Source organism: Notamacropus eugenii, chromosome 1, assembly GCF_028372415.1.
Source record: "Notamacropus eugenii isolate mMacEug1 chromosome 1, mMacEug1.pri_v2, whole genome shotgun sequence".
In the NCBI taxonomy this organism is placed as follows: domain Eukaryota; kingdom Metazoa; phylum Chordata; class Mammalia; order Diprotodontia; family Macropodidae; genus Notamacropus; species Notamacropus eugenii.
The window spans coordinates 313,630,484-313,649,156 of record NC_092872.1 but is presented as its reverse complement, the minus strand read 5'-3'; the positions used below and the strand labels follow the sequence as shown (position 1 = coordinate 313,649,156).

The 18,673-nt window shown below is 35.6% G+C and overlaps 1 protein-coding gene across 9 annotated transcripts in view; it reads left to right on the top strand.

Annotated features, from left to right (window-relative positions):
* Window positions 1-18,673, top strand: part of GPHN (gephyrin) — a 749,523-nt gene that overhangs the window by 188,103 nt on the left and 542,747 nt on the right. For all 9 annotated transcript variants that reach the window (XM_072629565.1, XM_072629558.1, XM_072629556.1 and 6 more), the window contains one exon: window positions 15,909-15,987. In XM_072629565.1, the coding sequence (XP_072485666.1) occupies window positions 15,909-15,987 (79 nt within the window). The remainder of the gene's footprint in view (window positions 1-15,908; window positions 15,988-18,673) is intronic.

The following is an 18,673-nucleotide window of genomic DNA, read 5'->3' as shown; positions in this document are numbered from 1 at the left end:
TTGAAGAGGGTGTGGTGTTTACTAAGGCATCAGAAGACTGGAAAGGTAGGAGGGTCTAGGTAATGAAGGGTTTTGAATGCCAAACAGGATTTTGTATTTGATCCTTAAGGTGATTGGGAACCACTGGAGTTTATTGAAGGGGGAGAAGGGAATAACATGGTTGGACCTGTGCTTTAGGAATATCACTTTGTTGGTTGGATAGAAGATGGTTTGGAGAGGGAAGAGATACCCTCACTTACCCCAGTCTAATCTGGTATAGTCTATTCTACCTTTACAGTGCCTGTCTTCTCTTTACTTAAACAGCCACCATTCTTTTCCTCCTCACTTCTACCATCTGATTTCTCTGGTATCTATCAAGACTTAGATCAAATCATACCTTCTTTTGACTTTCTAGTAGTAACAGTAAGAGCTCCAGAAAACTACTAATCCTTCCGTCAGAGTTTACCATACTTTATGCTGCATATATCTTGCTCCCATTAGAAACTGAAATCTCATGAAGGCAGGTACCCTATTTTTGCCTTTCTTTGTATCACTATGCTTAGCACAGTGCTTGGCACATAGTGCTTAAAAAATGCTTATAGACTACTCTATTTTACTGTATAATCATTGCAGATTTTATGACAAATTTTTTTTGCAGAAAAAAAAAAATGGAGTGTGACCATTATGTGAAGCTTCTTTGTTTAAATTTGTGCCAATATTACTTGTTTTTCAGTTTCCACCAGTGTTGCACCAACTTTTCACTTGCTGAAACCTGTCTTTCCACAGCTCTGTTTACATGCTGTTCAGTAAACACAGTCACTTTCAGCTTGAAGCCCACAGAGTAGTTTTTATATTTACCCATAATAAGAAAGAAATGCTTTGCACATTAATGTAGTGCTGGTAGACTAACTGTACAGTTGAGTGTGAGAAGATGCATGTCTTACTATATCACGTGACTTACTTGGGGCAGCTTTGTGTGCCCATTGACTTACCTTGCACCTATGACTCTTCTTTGGGTTTAGTGACAATGCTGTTAGTACTGCAGTGCTCTGGACAAACCATGCAAGTCAGCTTTTGGAAATACACTGACAATGCATGTGTGCTGAGAATTCTTGGTTCACAGCTCATAATGCCCGAGAGATAAATGTGTATTATTATGCCACTGTGAATATATTGCTGCTCTGTTTACCTTTTAAGTGACAGAATAATGATTACGTAATGAAAGATTATAAACCAATTTTTGGAGTGAAAATACATGGTGCGATGATTATGTGGTGAAATACAGTATGCTTTGTATCAGCAGGTGACTTGTTATCCATTCATTGATGAAAGAGAAGTCTTGTATTAGTTAATAATGTAAATGAAGAGAAATGGGTATGGAGGAAGAGAGTTTAAGAACTAGGTATTATAAATCTTGATATTAATTTATGATGTGACCCTGGAACATGGAAACAAACAGTCATTAATTTGCTCATTTGTTACAAATTAACCACCCCTCACCTTCCAGAGGTTAAAAGCAACTAAAGCTAAAGTTATCTGTTGTTTTAATTTTATCTAACTTCTAATTACAAAGCATTTTGTTAGATTTTTCTTTGGTCATTGGAGCCTATTATGATTGATCCTACCTGTGGCAGCAGCATACCCATAATCCCTGCTACCAGACTGGGTGAGGTTAATAAATTGTTTGACCTCCATTGTGAGATGCAATGGGGCTTACGCCAATTTAATGTTCTTCTGGTGTCTATATGGTGGGCTGGAGTTAGGGATGGGGAAGGAGGTATGGCATTAGGCTGCTTAAGGGTCCAAGAAACAGCCCAAGTCAGAAGCAAAGCAGATCAAAACTCCCTTGGAGATCAGTATTGGAATCAGTCTTATGAGTGGCTGATGCACTAAGAGCCTAATTGAAGAGAGTGAGACCCAGTTTAAAAAAAATGAAAAGATTAATGCTGCCTCATTTTAGAGAGTTTAATTTTTTCCATCCATTTAAAGTGGTAAAAGACGACTTTTGGCCTGTTGCTAAAATACTGAGCAAAATATATCTAGAGGTGGTTTGGACATTTAAAAAAAAAAGATATACATGTACATATGTTGTATATATTAGAAGCTTTACAAATAATATATAATGGTATATATACATTATATATATATTATGTGTGTATAATGATACATACATACACCCACCATGGTAGAAGCTTTAAAAATTTTATATATACATATATATATATACATATACACATATACATGTATATATATTATATTATGTATGTATATATTATCTCTTGCAGTATATATCTCTCTATATATAATTTGTAAAGCTTCCACTATGAATCAGTTCCATGCCTTAGTGTCTTTTCTGGTCTACCTGTCCTGTTATCCCTCAGCTTTCCTTTCTGTCCTTGATTACTCAGGTAAAAACAAGGTAAAAAAAAATATGGAATATTTAATGAAAATTTAAATATTTACCAAATTTTATCCTGTTTAAGAGTGCCTGTCTAAAAAGAATATCTGTATGCAGATGTTGGGGTGCAGGTACCCCTGAAAGTATCAGGGTGTTACAGTGTCATCTGGAAAGAATTCACAGGTTTGCCTATCTTCGAGTCAAAAGGCAAAAGTTTATTGTGACTCTGAAGTGGGTTAAGTTCTTTAGGGAACTGCAACTTTATGGAGGATGAAGGATGAAACTAAAGCCTATATGGAAAAACTTGAGTGAATTGTGAGCCAACTATGCTAATTAGGTGGTCCAGGGCAGCATTAAGGAGTGGTCATTTCTTAATGGAACATATGATTTCTGCACCTAGTGCACAGGTGTCCCACCCAAAGTTGGAGGGGAGTTGGGGGAGAGTGGCTACTGAGGGGTGTGATTTTAAGTCTACAGCATCATGAATTCAACCAGTGACCATAGACATTACTGTCACCTGTCAGTGTCCTATTTAGACAAGATAAATTGGGGAATTGATGTCTGTCTTGACGTCTAGAACGTGTATGGTAACTGAGGGAGTCAGTATGTGATAATTCTGTCAGTACGAGATAGTCCTGTTTGTATGAGAGAAATTCTACAGACATCAGTTTGTTCTTGGGTTACTGCCAGAGACGATTGGGGGGGGGGGGGATCCAATCACCCCATCACAGAGATGAAAAATATTGATGAAAGTAAGTGCAAAATGTTGTGGATATGTTTAAATTTATGATAGCCTATGCACTAATGTTTATATTTATGTATAGGGATAATCAATAAAGAATTTACATACCTACTGTTTAGTACTCAACTGTGCATGTAAAGTCAATGGTTGCGTTTTTCTGTTCAAGTGATTTGACAGGATATGGTATTCACATGGCCATAAATACAACTTTTAGTTCCAGTGCAGCTGAGCAACATGATTTTACAAATTGATATTCTTTCAAGAGTTATTTTTTTGTTCAGATACCAGAGTACTTTCTGGGTTTTGATTTTGTTTTTGTTATAATGTGAGAGACTAGCTGATTTGTTGAAAGTTGATGTTTCATCCATTTTTTGTTCTGTTCAGTAGTTGCTATAGTAGTAACATGATAAAATAGAGAAGTAGGGACTGAAATATCCTATACACAACTTTTGTTTAACTATCTTCTTCTGTAGTAAGTATATGTTAAAATTCATATTATCTCTGCTTCCTATTCAGAGTTCCTGGAGGGGACACTATTTTTACAACCTTTTAAAAGGGTTAATAGATACGATTTTTTTTTTCATCCATTACACATTCTGGTCAGTGTTTGTGTTTTTAAGGGTATGTAGTGTATATATGTTTTAAGGTTTAAAGTTTTTATATGTAAAAGTACATGTAGGGAGAGTGAGGTATACTCATCTTACGATGACGAGTACAACTTTAATTTGCCATTGTGGTTTCATCTTTGTTTTGGCCTCAGATCTTCCTCTTTTCTTACCTTGTTTCTTTTGAGGATAGCACCATCCTTTCAGTCACTCTGATACTCATTCTTCGCCATTCTTCCCTCTTTCTCACTCCTCACATCAGAGTTTTGCCAGTTCACAGTATAACTCACATTCATTCTCTTCTCTTCACTCACATAGCCGCTTCTGTACTTTAGTTCCTCATGATTTTTCTCACTTGGACTAATGCAACAGCAATATTTTCTATTTAATAGCAGTATTTTCTCCTTAGCTTTCTCAAGAATATTTCAACACACAGAATATTTCAAAATTTTAATGATCTTATTGCTTTTCCCCTGCCTTCCTTTCTGCTAATACTGTATTTTAAAAGTAAATATAAGAGATATAACTTCCACTAATAATGAAAAGGATTTTTTTCTCTCTGTAATAAAAAAATGCATAAAAGGAACAAAGAAAAATCAGGTCTCTCATACAATCCTCCTAGTTGTAAAAAAAAAACAAAAAAAAACAACCCCAAACACCTGGAATTCCTGAGCTTTGAAATACACGAATACTTAAAAGACTCTGTGATCTGAGTAGTGGGTATTTTTCTCTGTTGTCTCTACTAGTATAAACTATAACCTATCCTTGAGTTCTCATTCTATACATTTATAATCTCTATTTTTCTATAGGTCTTCTAAAGAGGACTTTCTCAATATCCTGGGGTTTATATATATATATGGAGAGAGGAAGAAAGAGATCTCATGGTAGTATACTAAACTAGATCTGCCTATATCTGTCTTCTCCCCATACCCCCAAAATGGTATACAGGGCATACCTTGGAGATATTGCTGATTCAATTCCAAACTACCACAATAAAGTAAATCACATGAATTTTTTGGTTTTCCAGTGCATATAAAAATTATCTTAATACTATATAAAGTGTGCAGTAGTATTATGTCAAAAAAAAAGTACATACCTTAATTAAAAATACTTTATTGTTTAAAAAAAATGCTAACCATTATCTGAGCCTTCAACAAATAATCTTTTTTTTGGTGGAGGGTCTTGTCTCAATGTTGATGGCTACTGACTGACCAGGGTGGTGGTTGCTAAAGGTTGAGGTGGCTGTGGCAATTTCTTAAAATAAAACAACAATACAGTTTGCCATTTCAACTCTTTCTTTCACTTGAACATTTAGAGGACATTGCAACGTTATTTATTGGTTAATTTCAATATTCTTATTTCTCAGGGAATAGGGAGGCCCGAGGAGAGGCAGAGAGACATAGAAATGGCAGGTCTTTGGAGCAGTCAAGACACATATAACATTTATCAGTTAAATTTGCAGTCTTATATGGGTGTGGTTTGTGGTGCCCCAAAACAATTAAGTAAAAACAGGTTATTGTTATTGTTATGTTCGTCCTTCATTGCCAAAGAAGACCATGCCATCAGAGAAATGATGACATGACTTGCACTTGACTTTGTTTTGAGTGAGGGAGGGCTATGCAAGGTCACCACCCTCATTTTCTCCTCCTGAGTCATCTGGGTCTTGGGTCCAGTGACCAGATATTCATCAGGATGACTGGAGATGACCCAGGATGCAGTGGGACACCTTGGCCTTTTCCAGTATTCTCTTAGAGGAAGGTAATGCCCATTGAGTGGATAGGCCTCCTTAAGAACAAAGAACATAGATCACCATAACAGATATAATAATAATAATAATAATGAAAATGTTTAAAATATTGCAAGAATTACCAAAAATATGACACAGAGACATTATGGGAGCATGTGCTATTTGAAAAATTGTCCTATAGACTTAACTCCACACAGGGTTTCCACCAACCCTCTATTTGTGAAAAACACAATATCTGTGAAATGAAGTAAAGGGAAATGCAGTAAAACAAAGTATACCGTAAAGTTTTCTTATATCATGCATACAGTAAGTACTAAATGTTTGTAGAATTGAGTGATATCAAAGACCCTGATCATAATGCCTCTGGTGTGTATTTAGCTCTCGATCTTGAATTTAAATACATGTTTTCTGAGATTATCTTTGTGTCAATATCTTCCAGCAAACATTATTAATCTGTGTTTTAACAGAAACTAATGCTTTAGGTCCAAAAGGATGGACAGAATTTTAAACCTCCTAAGCACATTGAACTGAGTTTTATGTAAGTGTGGTAGTAGCTATGGCTTAAGAGCTGTCATACATCCCTTATCAGTTTTAGGCACTATTCCACCCACTAACATTAGCAGAGATTGCTAGGCTAACCCTGAAGCTTTGAACGTATCTGAGATGACTGTAAAAAAAAAAAGTTATCCTTTATTAGTTTAATGATTATTTAAGAATATTTGAATGCTCATTAGAGGAATAAGAACACTAATTCAGTTCCTTTTGCTAGTTTTCATATCTGTACTGATTTAGTGTAAAACAGCAGCAGTTGATAGAATTATTTCGAATTATAGTGAGTTTGACTTACTATGAAACTAAATATATATATTATCCTTCTAATACATGTATATCTTCTTTTAAAAATTCCATTGAACAATATTCATTACCTAAGTACAAATGCCATTAACTATAACATTTTATTAATATTTGTTAACATTATGCAGTTTTCAATATTTATTAGTATTTCATTCTCATGGTGAGAATTTACAAAAGTATAAGTATTCCAAAAATATAAAGATTTCTTGAAGAGATTGTAAATGTGAAATGTAATCAGAGGCTCTTGAAATTAACAACTAGCCTCTCATGTTTGACAAATTTAGCAAAAGGCCATAGGAAGACAAAATTTATGTTGTAATTTTCTGTATTTTTCATTATTTAACTTAGTTAAAAATCACATTTTCTTAGAGAATGTTGACATTTTATTTTCCTTCTGTTAGTATCACAAAAAGCATGTTTTTTAAAAGGATGAGGAAAAAGGAAACTTTATTATAATTTACAAACATTTGGGTGATCTTAATTTAATGATTATTTAAGAATATTTGAATTCTCATTAGTTAATAGATTAAGAACACCAATTTAGCTAACTTTGCTGATTTTTATTCTTTTTCTTTTTTTGTTTTTATTTATTATAAACTTAAATACTAAAACTTAAATACCAAGTAAGAAAAGAAAAACCATTGCCATGCACACAGTAGAGAAGATTCAGAATATATAGCAATAGATTTCCATTTCAAGAAAGCCTGTATAATAAATACAATGTATTGTGTTTAGAGCTGTCCATCTTTTCATTGCCTCCTTTTAAGTTTTCTTTTGTTCTCTGCTCTGCATTTTTTACTTTGTTCTTTTCTCCCCTTCCTACCCTGTGTCGCCCAAGAAGGCTACTATCAATCAGAATGTGTGTGTGTGCGTGTGTGTGTGCGTGCGTGTGTGTGTGTGTGTGTCTGCAAACAAAAGAAGGAGTGATAAAAGGACACTCTCAAGGTCTCTCTTAAGAACTTTGTAATTGTGTGACATGGGAGATACTGGCACTGGACCACCCTTCATCAGATAAGGTGCTGTACTCTGTGAGCAAAGCAGAATTGAAGTACCTCAAAAGAAATGTATGATGTACAAATTTAGAGAATCTACCCCATACATTCACATGGATTATTTGTGCCCACCCATTCTGAGCTCTTATCCGTATGATCAGCCATAGTGAGATGCATAGTAATTTGACTCTAATTTAGTGATGTCATTTTGGTCCTCTTTGAAAACAAAGGACAGCAATCAACCACACACACACACACACACACACACATACACAAACATACATACCTACATATACTTATGTACACATAAACATTCATATCCATCTGTGTAACACCATAGCATAGTATGCTTGTTTGTCCTGTTTCTCTGAGGGTGGATAAGGTCTTCCTTCATAAGTTCAAGTCTTTACATATTTTTCTAAGTCCACCACCTCATCGTTTCTTATACCATAGCAATATTCCAACCTTATGCCATCTGGTTATTTTATATAGTCTAAAGCAATATTAATTAATACGACTAAAATATAGTGTAGTTTCCTTGTTTTTCTCTTTTGATTAAATCCATTTTAGCTTTAACCTTATCTGAGATCACAATTACTGTCCTTATTTTTATGTGTGAGTGTGTGTCTCTTATTTTTTATCCCTCCTGACACCTTTACTTTACTTCTACCTGCTGTCTTGCCCTCCTATTACTTAGCCTATCCCTCCTCCAAAGATCCCTCCCTTATCCTCTCGCCTCTACCCTTTCCCTTTACTTTCTTGTTTCTCTCTGAATTTAGAAGACTTTTATAGCTTTCCAAATATATGTTATTTCTTCTTTCTCCTATTCCCGTTCATTTAGTCACCTTTCTATACCTTCTCTTATCCTATTCCCTCACCCTCTTATTTCTTTATAAATTTAGATAAGTTTTATTCCTTTCTAAGTGTATATATTTAATCTATATATTATATATATATATATATATATATATATATATATGCATTTAATCCAGATCTAATGTGAGTAAGGTTCCCTGTAAAAATCCCTCCTTTATCCTCTCCATCCATTTAATCTTTTATTTATTTGTGCATTTAGAAAACTTATACCATTCTAGATATAAATGTTTGGTTCCCTTTTAACTCATTCCTGATTAGATTAGGATTCCAGAACTACCAGCCTTCCTTGCCCATCTAATTCCCTCTGTGTTAGTTCTTCTCACATCTCATTTGTATAAGATAATTGCTCTTTTTGCCTTTTCCTAAATGACTTTACTCTTTAGAAGCACCTCATAGTCAACCTTTTTTTCACACTACCCAATTACTAATAACAGTCTTAGATATATGTTTTACATTTCCTCATACAACAAGTAAACTGTCTGTTCTTATTGAGTCCTTTGTCATTTATTAGTCTTTGATTTGTACCTTACATTTCTCGTCTCTATGTCAAATTTTTTCTTAAGCTCTCATGTTTGACAGATTTAGCAAAAAATCCTGAAAGTCTGACAATTCATTGAATGTCTTTTTTTCATTCAGGATTATACTTAACTTTGCTGGGTATGATAGTTTCAGCCATAGCCCCAGTTCTTTTGCTCTTCAATATATAGTGTTTCAAGACCTGTAGTCTTTTAATGTCACTGCTGCTAGGTCTTGTGTGATTCCGATTCTGGCTTCTCCATATTTGAATTTTTTTTTTCTTGTTTCTCATAATATTTTCTCCATGAGTTGGAGGCTTCAAAATTTGACTATGATAGTCCTGTAGGATTTCCTTATAGGATTTCTTTCAGATGGTGAAAGAAATTTTTTTTCTCTTTTTTTCTTTCTACTTTATCTTTTTTTTTTTCTCTTTCTACTTTTCCCTCTTGTTCTAATGCTTCAGGACAATTTTTAAAAATTATTTCTTGTCTTATTGTATAAAAATTCTTTTTTTATCATAGTTTTTACGTAGTTCAACTATTTTTATACTTTCTCTTCATGATCTATTCTCCAGATCAGTTACTTTTCTTATGAAATGCTTCATAGTCTTTTTTTTTTCTTTCTTTATATTTTGTTTTATTGATCTCTTATCTTTTCTGGCTTTTCCTTGTACAATTCTAATTTTCAAGGAGTTGTTTTCTTCCTTTAAGGTTCTGGATCTCCTTTTCCAATTGGTTGCCTATTTTTTCATGATCTTATTTTTCTTGGATTGTTCTTATTTTTCTTAAAATTTTTCCTCTTTCTCTCTCATTTGATTTTTAAAGTCTTTCTTAAAGTCTTCTATGAAATCTTCTTGGGCAGGTGAACATTTGAATTGCTCTTTGGGGTAGGAAAGGTTTTTTTTTGTTTTTGTTTTTGTGCCAGTATCCTCCTCTGAAGACGAATCCCAGTCATCTCTATTCCCACAGTAACTTTCTATGGTTGGGTTCTTTCTCCTTTGCCTGCTCTTTTTTTTAAAGTATTTGTTGCAGCTTATTATTGTAATCACTTCTAGTCATGGGGTATGGAGGATGGTGCAACTGTCTTCAGATCCTCCTTCAGTTCTCCTCTCTGACCTGGAGCTGAAACCAAGCTCTAAGCCCTTCGCTAAGTGTGCATAACCAGTGGCATCTCTGCCTCACTGCTTCTGCACTCACAGGGTGTGTACTGGTTCCTTTTTGCTCTGGGTTGCTTCTTGCAGCACAATTGAGCCTGGCATCCCTTATAAACAGAGGTTCCCTCAGTCTTCCCATGTTCAGACACCAGACTCCTCAAACTGTTTGGGAGATGACAATTACTGTGGGTGCAGCAAGGCTGCCTCCCAACCCAGCTAATCTCAGGGTTAACCCACTTGCTGTTGCAGGGGAACTATTTTGGAGGTGTTTATATGTCACAGAAACCTTGATCCTGGGATTTTTCTTCTAATCTTCTGTTGTTCCAGGACAACAGAAGTTCTGCCCCAATTCTTGTTTATCTTTACTGCTCTACACTTGCCCTGAGGTGCTATTTTTGTGTTATTTACAGAGGAAATCTGGAGACCTTGGGATTTTCTGACTTACTCTAACATATTCCCAGAATCCTCTTGCTGTTTTTTATTCCTGCAATGCCAAATGCAAAGCAGGAGCAATTGATGGATTGCAAATATAGTGGTTTTGGTTTAATATATGAAACTTAACATGCCTGTTATCCTTCTAAGATATGTCTGTCTTATTTATTTTTTTTAAATCTCAACAAAGAAATGCTTATTATGTTATTATAAATTTCATTAACTTTAAAGTTTTACTAGGAGTTAGAATCTAAGATGTGCACCAAAAATAAAGAGATTTAATTTTGAATAAGTATATGGTATTGTAAAGAACAGTGGGTGAAGCCAAGGTGGCAGAGTAACAGCAGGAACTTGCTTGAGCTCTCCTGCAAATCCCTGCGAATGCCTGTAAAAAATGACTCTAAACCAGTTCCAGAGCAGCAGAACCCACAAAATGACAGTGTGAAACAAATGTTCCACCCAAGACAATCTGGAAGGTCAACAGGAAAAGTTTGTTGCATCATTTTGAGAGAGAAGCATAGTTCAGCACAAAACATGCCAGCATAGACCTGGCCCCAACAAACCCAGAGCAGGCCTCACAGAACTGAATCACTGGCAGCTATGTTGGTTTTCAGACTTTTCAACCCACAAATGCCAAAAACAAATTAGAAGGTCAGTTAGAAAGGTGGCAGACCTGAGTGAGAGAGGAGGGCAGTGTGGCCCCAGCCCCTGGCAGCAGCGCCTGGTAGCAAAGCTCTCAGCACACAGACAGTGGGGAGATTGAGCGCTGATCAGAGGGGGATTGGAGAGATCTTTCTGTTGGCACCGGAGGGAAAATTCTTTTGCTTTGTCTGTGCTTAGAGCTGGGTTGCAGTCCTGGGTGGCTGTCCTAGGGCAAAAAGGAGCACTGTGTAGTGGAGCTTGTGGCAGCAATAGAGAGGGAATCCTCACAATTCCTAGGCAGAAAAGAGTGCTAGTGGTGACTTACAGATCAGAGCACAGGCCAGGAGAGGAGTAAACACCTCTCCTTTGATCATACCACCTTGGAAGAACTGAAAATGTACAGGCCCCTTGAAGTATCTCTGAAAACAGATGCAAAAAACCCCTGAAGCTTGGAATGGTTTGCCCTATGTAGTGGAAGCAGAGTCCTACCTTAACAAAGAATTTAAAAGGCAAGTAATTGTCTGGAAAAATAAACAGAACAGTGGAAAAAAGAAGATCAAAACATACAACCAGAAGAGGAAAACGAAGTCAAAGTTCCTATATCCAAATCCTCCAAGAAAAATATAAATTGGTTTCAGGCCATGAAAGAGCTCAAAAAGGATTTTGAAAATCAAGTAAGATAAGTAGAGGAAAAATTGGGAAGAGAAATGAGAGTGATAGAAGAAAATCATCAGAGAAGAGTCAGCAGCTTTATGGAGACACAAAAAAATGCTGAAGAAAATAACACTGTAAATAACAGAGCTTCAAGAAGCCAGTGAGGAGAAGAATGCCTTTAAAAGCAGAATTGACCAAAAGGAAGAAGAGGTCCAAAAGCTCACTGAAGAAAATAATTCCTTAAAAATTGGAATGGAGCAGATGGAAGCTAATGAGTTTATGAGAATTCAAGAAGCAATAAAACAAAAATGAAAAAATTAGAAAATAGAAGACAATGTGAAATAACTCATTGGTAAAACAACTGACATGGAAAAAAGATCCAGGAGAGAGAATTTAAAATTTATTAGACTACCTGAAAGCCATGATGAAAAAAAAAAGAACCTGAATATCATCTTTCAAGAAATTATCAAGGAAAACTGCCCTGATGTTCTAGCACCAGATGGTAAAATAGAAATTGAAAGAATCTACCATTCATCTCATGAAAGAGATCTCAAAAGAAAAACTTCTAGGAATATAATGGCCAAGTTCCAGAATTCCTAGGTCAAGGAGAAAATACTACAAGCAGCCAAAAAGAAATAATTCAAGTATTGTGGAGCTACAGTCAGGATAACACAGGATTTAGCAGCTTCTGCATTAAAAGATCAGAGAGATTGGAATATGATATTCCAGAGATCAAAGGATCTAGGACTAAAGCCAAGAACCACCTACCCATCAAAACTGAGTATAGTCATTCAGGGGGAAAAATGGACATTCAATAAAATAGGGAATTTTAAAGCATTCTTAATGAAAATATCAGAGCTGAATAGAAAATTTGACATTCAAATACAAGACTCAAGAGAAACATGCAAAGGTAAACAGGAAAGAGAAATCATAAGAGACTTATTAAAGTTGAACTATTTACATTCCTACATGGAAAGATGATATTTGTAACATATGAGACTTTTGTTAGTATTAGGGTAATTGGAGGAAATATACATAGATAGATAGATAGATAGATAGATAGATAGATAGATAGATAGATAGATAGGGCACAAGGTGAATTGAATATGAAGGGATGGTATCTAAAAAAATTAAGGGGTGATAGAGGAATGTACTGGGAGAAGGAGAAAGGGAGAGGTAGAATGGAGTAAACTGTCTCAAATAAAAGAGGCAAGAAAATGCTTTTACGGTGGAGGGGAAGAGTGGGGAGGTGAGAGGGAATGAGTGAACTTCACCCTCATTGGATTTAGGTTAAGGAGGGAATAAAAAGCACACTTGATTGGGTATGGAAATCTATCTTACCCTACAGGAAAGTAGAGGGGGAGGATGAAAAAAGAGAGGGCAGATTGGGGGAGGGGACAATCAGAAGCAAACAATTTAGAGGAGAGATGGTCAAAAGAGAGAATGGAATAAAAATGGAGGGTTGGAGAGGATGGAGGGAAATATAATCAGTCTTTCAGAACATGACTATTATGGAAGTGTTTTTCATGACTACATATGTAAAACCTGTATCGAATTGCTTCCTTTCACAGTGAGGGTGGGTGGGGAGGGAGTAAAGGAAACAGTTTGGAACTCAGAGTTTTCAAAATGAATGTTAATTGTTTTTACATGCAGCTGGAAAATAAGATATACAGGCAATGGCGTATAGAAATCTATCTTGTCCTACAGGAAAATAGAAGAGTAAGGGGATAAGAGAAGAGGTGGGGGGTCATAGAAGGGAGGGTAGATTGGGAAAGAGGCAATCAGAATGCACACCATCTTGTTATGTGGGAAGGGGAAAGATGGGGAGAAAATTTGGAACTCAAAATCTTGTGGAAGTCAATGTTGAAAAATAAAAATTAAATAATTGTAAAAAGGAATTTTAAAAAAGAACACACATATAAATAGTATGGTATGGTAGCATTAACATTGAATTGGAGTCATTAGAATCTGTGTTTCAGTCATGCCTGTGTTACTTGTTATATCACAGTTGGTGAGTCAGTTGACCTCTTTAAATGTTCTTTATTTGTACTATAAATTTAATAATAGCTGCACTTCCTACTTCATGGGCAGCTAGGTGGTGTGATGAATAGAACAGTGGACTTGGAATCTAGAAGAACTCATCTTCCTGAGTTCAAATCAGGACTTAGACACTTACTAGCTGTGACCCTAGGCAAGTCACTTAACCCTCTTTGCCTATCAGTTCTTCATCTATAAAATGAGCTAGAGAAGGAAATGGCAGACCACTCCAATATCTTTGCTAAGAAAACCCCAAATGAGGTCACAAAGAGTTGAACATGACTGAAAAATACCACAACAACCTCCTTTATAAAGTTATTGTGAGGATTAAATGAGATTTTGTATATAAAGCAAGTTATCTTCATTATGTGGTAGTCTTCCAAATTTGACTGTTTTAGTTGTGATTCTTTTTAAAGCATGGTTAATTGGATTAGTATCAATGTGCTTTTATCACTTGTTATATCTATATTTGTTAGGTTTTTTAAATGTTTTATACAGTACATGGTTGGTTGTTTGTCCTTTGTCTTTGAAGAGAACCAAAATGACATCACCATTGTCAAGTGAAATTTCAGTATGTCCGACTGGCTGATGAGACCAATACGAGCTCGAAATGCTCTACCACAGGTTGGGCACAGATAGTCTGTTTGAATATTTGTGGTGGATATCCCAAATTTGTGCATCCTGTGTTTACTTTGTGCTGTCTCAATTCTGCTTTGCTCAAAGAGCACAGCACCTTTTCTTATGTGGGCATGCCATGCTGAGTGGTCCTGTGCCAGTGTCTCCCATGTTGCACAGTCAAATCCAAAGTTCTTGAGAGAGACTTTGAGAGTGTCCTTGTATCGTTTCTTCTGGCCACCATATGATCGCCTGCCCCATGCAAGTTCTCCATAAAATCATCTTTTTGGGAAATGTACATTTTGCATTCGAACAAGGTGGTCAGTTCATCAGAGTTGTGCTCTCTGAAGCATAGTTTGAATGCTTGACAGTTCAGCTGGAGTAAGGACTTCCATGTCTTATACCTTATCCTGCCAGGTGATCCTCAGAATCTTCCTAAGACAGTTCAAATGGAAGCGATTTCAGTTTCCTGGCATGGTGCTGGTAGACTGTCCATGTTTCACAAGCATATTACAATGAGGTCAGCACAACAGCTCTGTAGACCTTCAGTTTGGTAGTCAGTCTAATACCTCTTCTCTCCCAAACCTTTCTTCAGAGCCTTATAGGAAATAAAATTAAATCTCCAAGCTTCAGTTGGTCCAAAGTAATTCAAAATGAAAATACTAAAATAATATTTTTATTGTTTAAATTTAAAATGAATCCTTAATTTGATTTTTTTTTAAATGAAGGAATCATATGATAAGAGGTGGAAGAGACCTTAATATTTATAAAAACTGATTCAGGTAGTTAGATGGCACAATGGATGGAGTACTGGACCTTATGTCAGGAAGAGTTTAGTTCAGATTTGACCACAGGTACTTCCTAGTTATGTGACTCTAGGTAAGTTACATTTCTGAACTGTAATTTGGGGATAATAATAGCAGCTACCTTTCAGGATTCTTGTAAGAATCAAATGAGATAATAATTGTAAAGATTTTAGGACTATGACTGGCACATAGTAGATATATATAATAAATGCTTGTTCCCCTCCCTCCTTTCCTTTGTTGAAAAACAGAAAGTACAGGAATGTTATGCAGTATGCCTAAAGTTAGTTACAAAGTCAGGACTTTTGAGTCATAGTCTAATGTTCTTTTCTACCATACTCTTATATGGGTTGAAGCTGAAGGACATCTTCTCATGAGTGATTTTTGTACTGGAATTCTTGCAAGGTGATCTTATGATCATACTCTATTTATCATGGACCATTTGTACCTGCCATTTAAATAAATCACCTACTCTTTAGTAAAAGTGAAGTCTTTAAATTAGAGCAATTGTTAGCATTTCTAGTTTCTCAATTTGACTGTTCATTACAAAAATTACTATAGTGACAATATTACATCCATACATTTGATGACATCATGTAGTGATAGATTTAGAAGAAAGGACTGGGAATAGAAACTTCCTGCTAAACTGAGAACTAATTCTTACTTTCTTATCCAGAATAGTTGGTTTGACTGTATTATCCTTAGCCTTCCAATAATTAGGCAGAGCTTCGCTGTAATTTCTAAAACAGAAAAATAATGAAAGAACATCATTGACTTTTTTAAGTTCAAATTAGCAATCACTGTGAATTTTGTTTAAATTTGTTAATTTTTTGTCTTCCCCCAATCTGTTTTCTCTTTTTAGTGAGCGACAGCTGCTTTAGGAATCTTGCAGAAGACCGAAGTGGAATAAACCTCAAAGACCTGGTCCAAGATCCTTCTCTGTGAGTATTGGGATTTCATTGCTTATTTCTTAAAACTACAGTTATGTCATATTTAGAATATGTATAATTCATGCTAATTTAGGTTAATGGAGGCTTTTCTTTATTGGCAGCCTTATATACAAATAAATATAGTAAGTAAAGAATTTAAGAGTCTAGAGACTTGGAGAAAATTGGAGAAGGGATGCTTGATTTCACTAAAAATGTAACTTTCAAAGAACAAAATTAATGGCTCTCCATTACCAGAAAGTAGAATTATTAGCAATGTACTATATTTGGAAAATGAAACCGAACTTGTTTATATTCCTTTTGAACATGTTTTATGTGCTTTATGAAGTATCATTAGGTAAAGGACTGTTTTCCATTTTGTTGTATACATTTTGCTATTTATAATTTTACTTTAAATGGATTAATTCCATTCTTACTTATTTATCACACATGTCACTTTAATATTTTCTTCCTCTTCCCAGCTGAATGAATTTTTGACAGATTCACCTTTAACTGGGGTGGAGTGGGAGGGACTGGCAAGATGTTTTCTACATGTTCTCAGGGGAAGAAATCCTTAAAAGTCTCAAAGCTAAGTAAACCCCGGAAAAGAAAATGAGTTATGGTGTGTTATCATCCTTAGATTTCTTTAAAAAATTTCGTATTTTAGGGGTAGGAATAGGATTTGAGCTTTCATTGTTACAGGGAACTCTAGGCTAAGGAAAATTCACTCTATTTGGGAGACAGGGCAACTGGAAGATCAGGGTACAGTTTTCTAACTATTTTATACTCTTGTTGCCTAAAGCACTGAGAAGTTCAGTGACTTACTTAGATTCATGCTTAAAACCTTATTCTAAGATGGGTCCATAGGTTTCCTGAAACTGCCAAAAGGTTTCATGACCCCAAAAAAGGTTGTGGACCCCCAAAAAGGTGCTGAACCCCTGCTCTACCTTATTGAGACTGGTGCTCGCCCCCCAGCTCCTTATCCTTAATAATTACTTAGACCGGGAATATATTTATTCACTTAAGTGTGTCTGTGTGTGTGTGTGTGTCTGTCTGTCTGTCTAAGTGCATTTTAAGGCATTTTTTGGGAATATGAGAAAGAAGCAATTTTTTGAAAACCTATTTAATCAAAATAAATTGTTACACTGTTCAGTTATTTGTAAAGCACATACTTCGGTACAAGAGGTGTGTGTGTAAATGTATACTCACAGTGAACTTAAATAATTGAGAAGCTGTGAGAAATTTCAGTGAAATATTAAGGTAATAATGAGTTGTATTATTTTGAATGAGTTTTATACTTTTCTTTTTAACTTAATAGCATATTCTTTGGCCACACTACCAGCAGATCCTTAAGGTACCAACAGAATTAGTGAAATGTACTCATCTCTCTAATACAAGAAAAATCTAAGTAAGAATCTCTACATTTGTAGATATAGAAAAAGCAATTTACAGACACTGAATTTTTTTAAGCCACTATTCTTAAATTAACATTTTTTACCTTGGCCATAGTCTGCTTCTTAAAACAGATTATTGAACAGAATCCTTCTATTTTTGTATTTGTTCACTTGAGTTGGGGGAAAAATACCATCACCAGTCAGGATCTTCAAGATTCATTATTGATGACATAATTGAGATTAGTTTTATTTAGGGACAAATACCAATAAATATAGTCATTCAGAGTGACCAGTACTATAAAAGAATAATGTATTTTTTTCAAGTACCATGAAAAGGAAGATCCTGTTTTCTGAGCAACAACTATTTTAAAATTTCTTATAACCTATAATTGCTCATGTGATCATATTGTCATTGAATGGCTCACTCCTATTATAGCTGTGTTAGTTTACTGAATTGGGTGTGAGGCAATCTTAGGAGATCATTAAGCAGGTTTCTCTTTCCTGGCACAAGTGTTATATCAGTTTAGTGATTTTTAGAAACAGGGAAAGACTCTGCACCTCTGCCCCCTTTTCAGCTTCCCCTATTGGGATCCTTCACTTCTTTCAGAGCTAAGTCCAGGGGTGAGCTCCTCCATGAAACTTTGCTTGAGTCCCCCAGGAATTTCTCTTTGCCTGGCCATTTTATAACACTTGCTTTGTATAGTTCCTCCACAGATAATGCATTTCAGTTTCTACTGTATAATTCCTGGCTTTTGTCCCTTATGTCCTTTGGACATTATTCTTTACCTGGTGGTTCAGTCCTGCCCTTCACTTTGAAAAGAGCAGTTGTGAGGAGAGAACCTTTGAGAACCATGAGTCAAACATGATGCTGGTGGCCTGTGAGTGGTACATGGATTACCAGATCTAGACTGACTGATATGGTAACATAGTGGGAACACCTTAACAAGAAAGCCACAACTTTGGCTTTTGGAAATGCTAATACATGCATCCTGATATTAACTAAGGTTTACACACTGAACCAGGAACAGCTGCTCCTTTAAGAAAGAAAAGGTTTGATCCAGTACCTGTAGCTTCCTGATATGTGAATTTGGGGTTCAGATAAGCCTAAAGTAAATCAGGTGATCAGGGCAGCCTGCCAGAAACTACAGGTAGACTTGCTTTCTTTTGGGAATCCCTGGAAGCTATTCTTGGTACATCGAGTTTCAAAGAAGTCCCTCTTTAGGGAGCTGTATGTTCTTTTAACTCCATTGCTTCAGTGAGGTCAACTGTCTTAATTTAGGGTGCCCTGCTGTCTCTGCTTCTGCTAG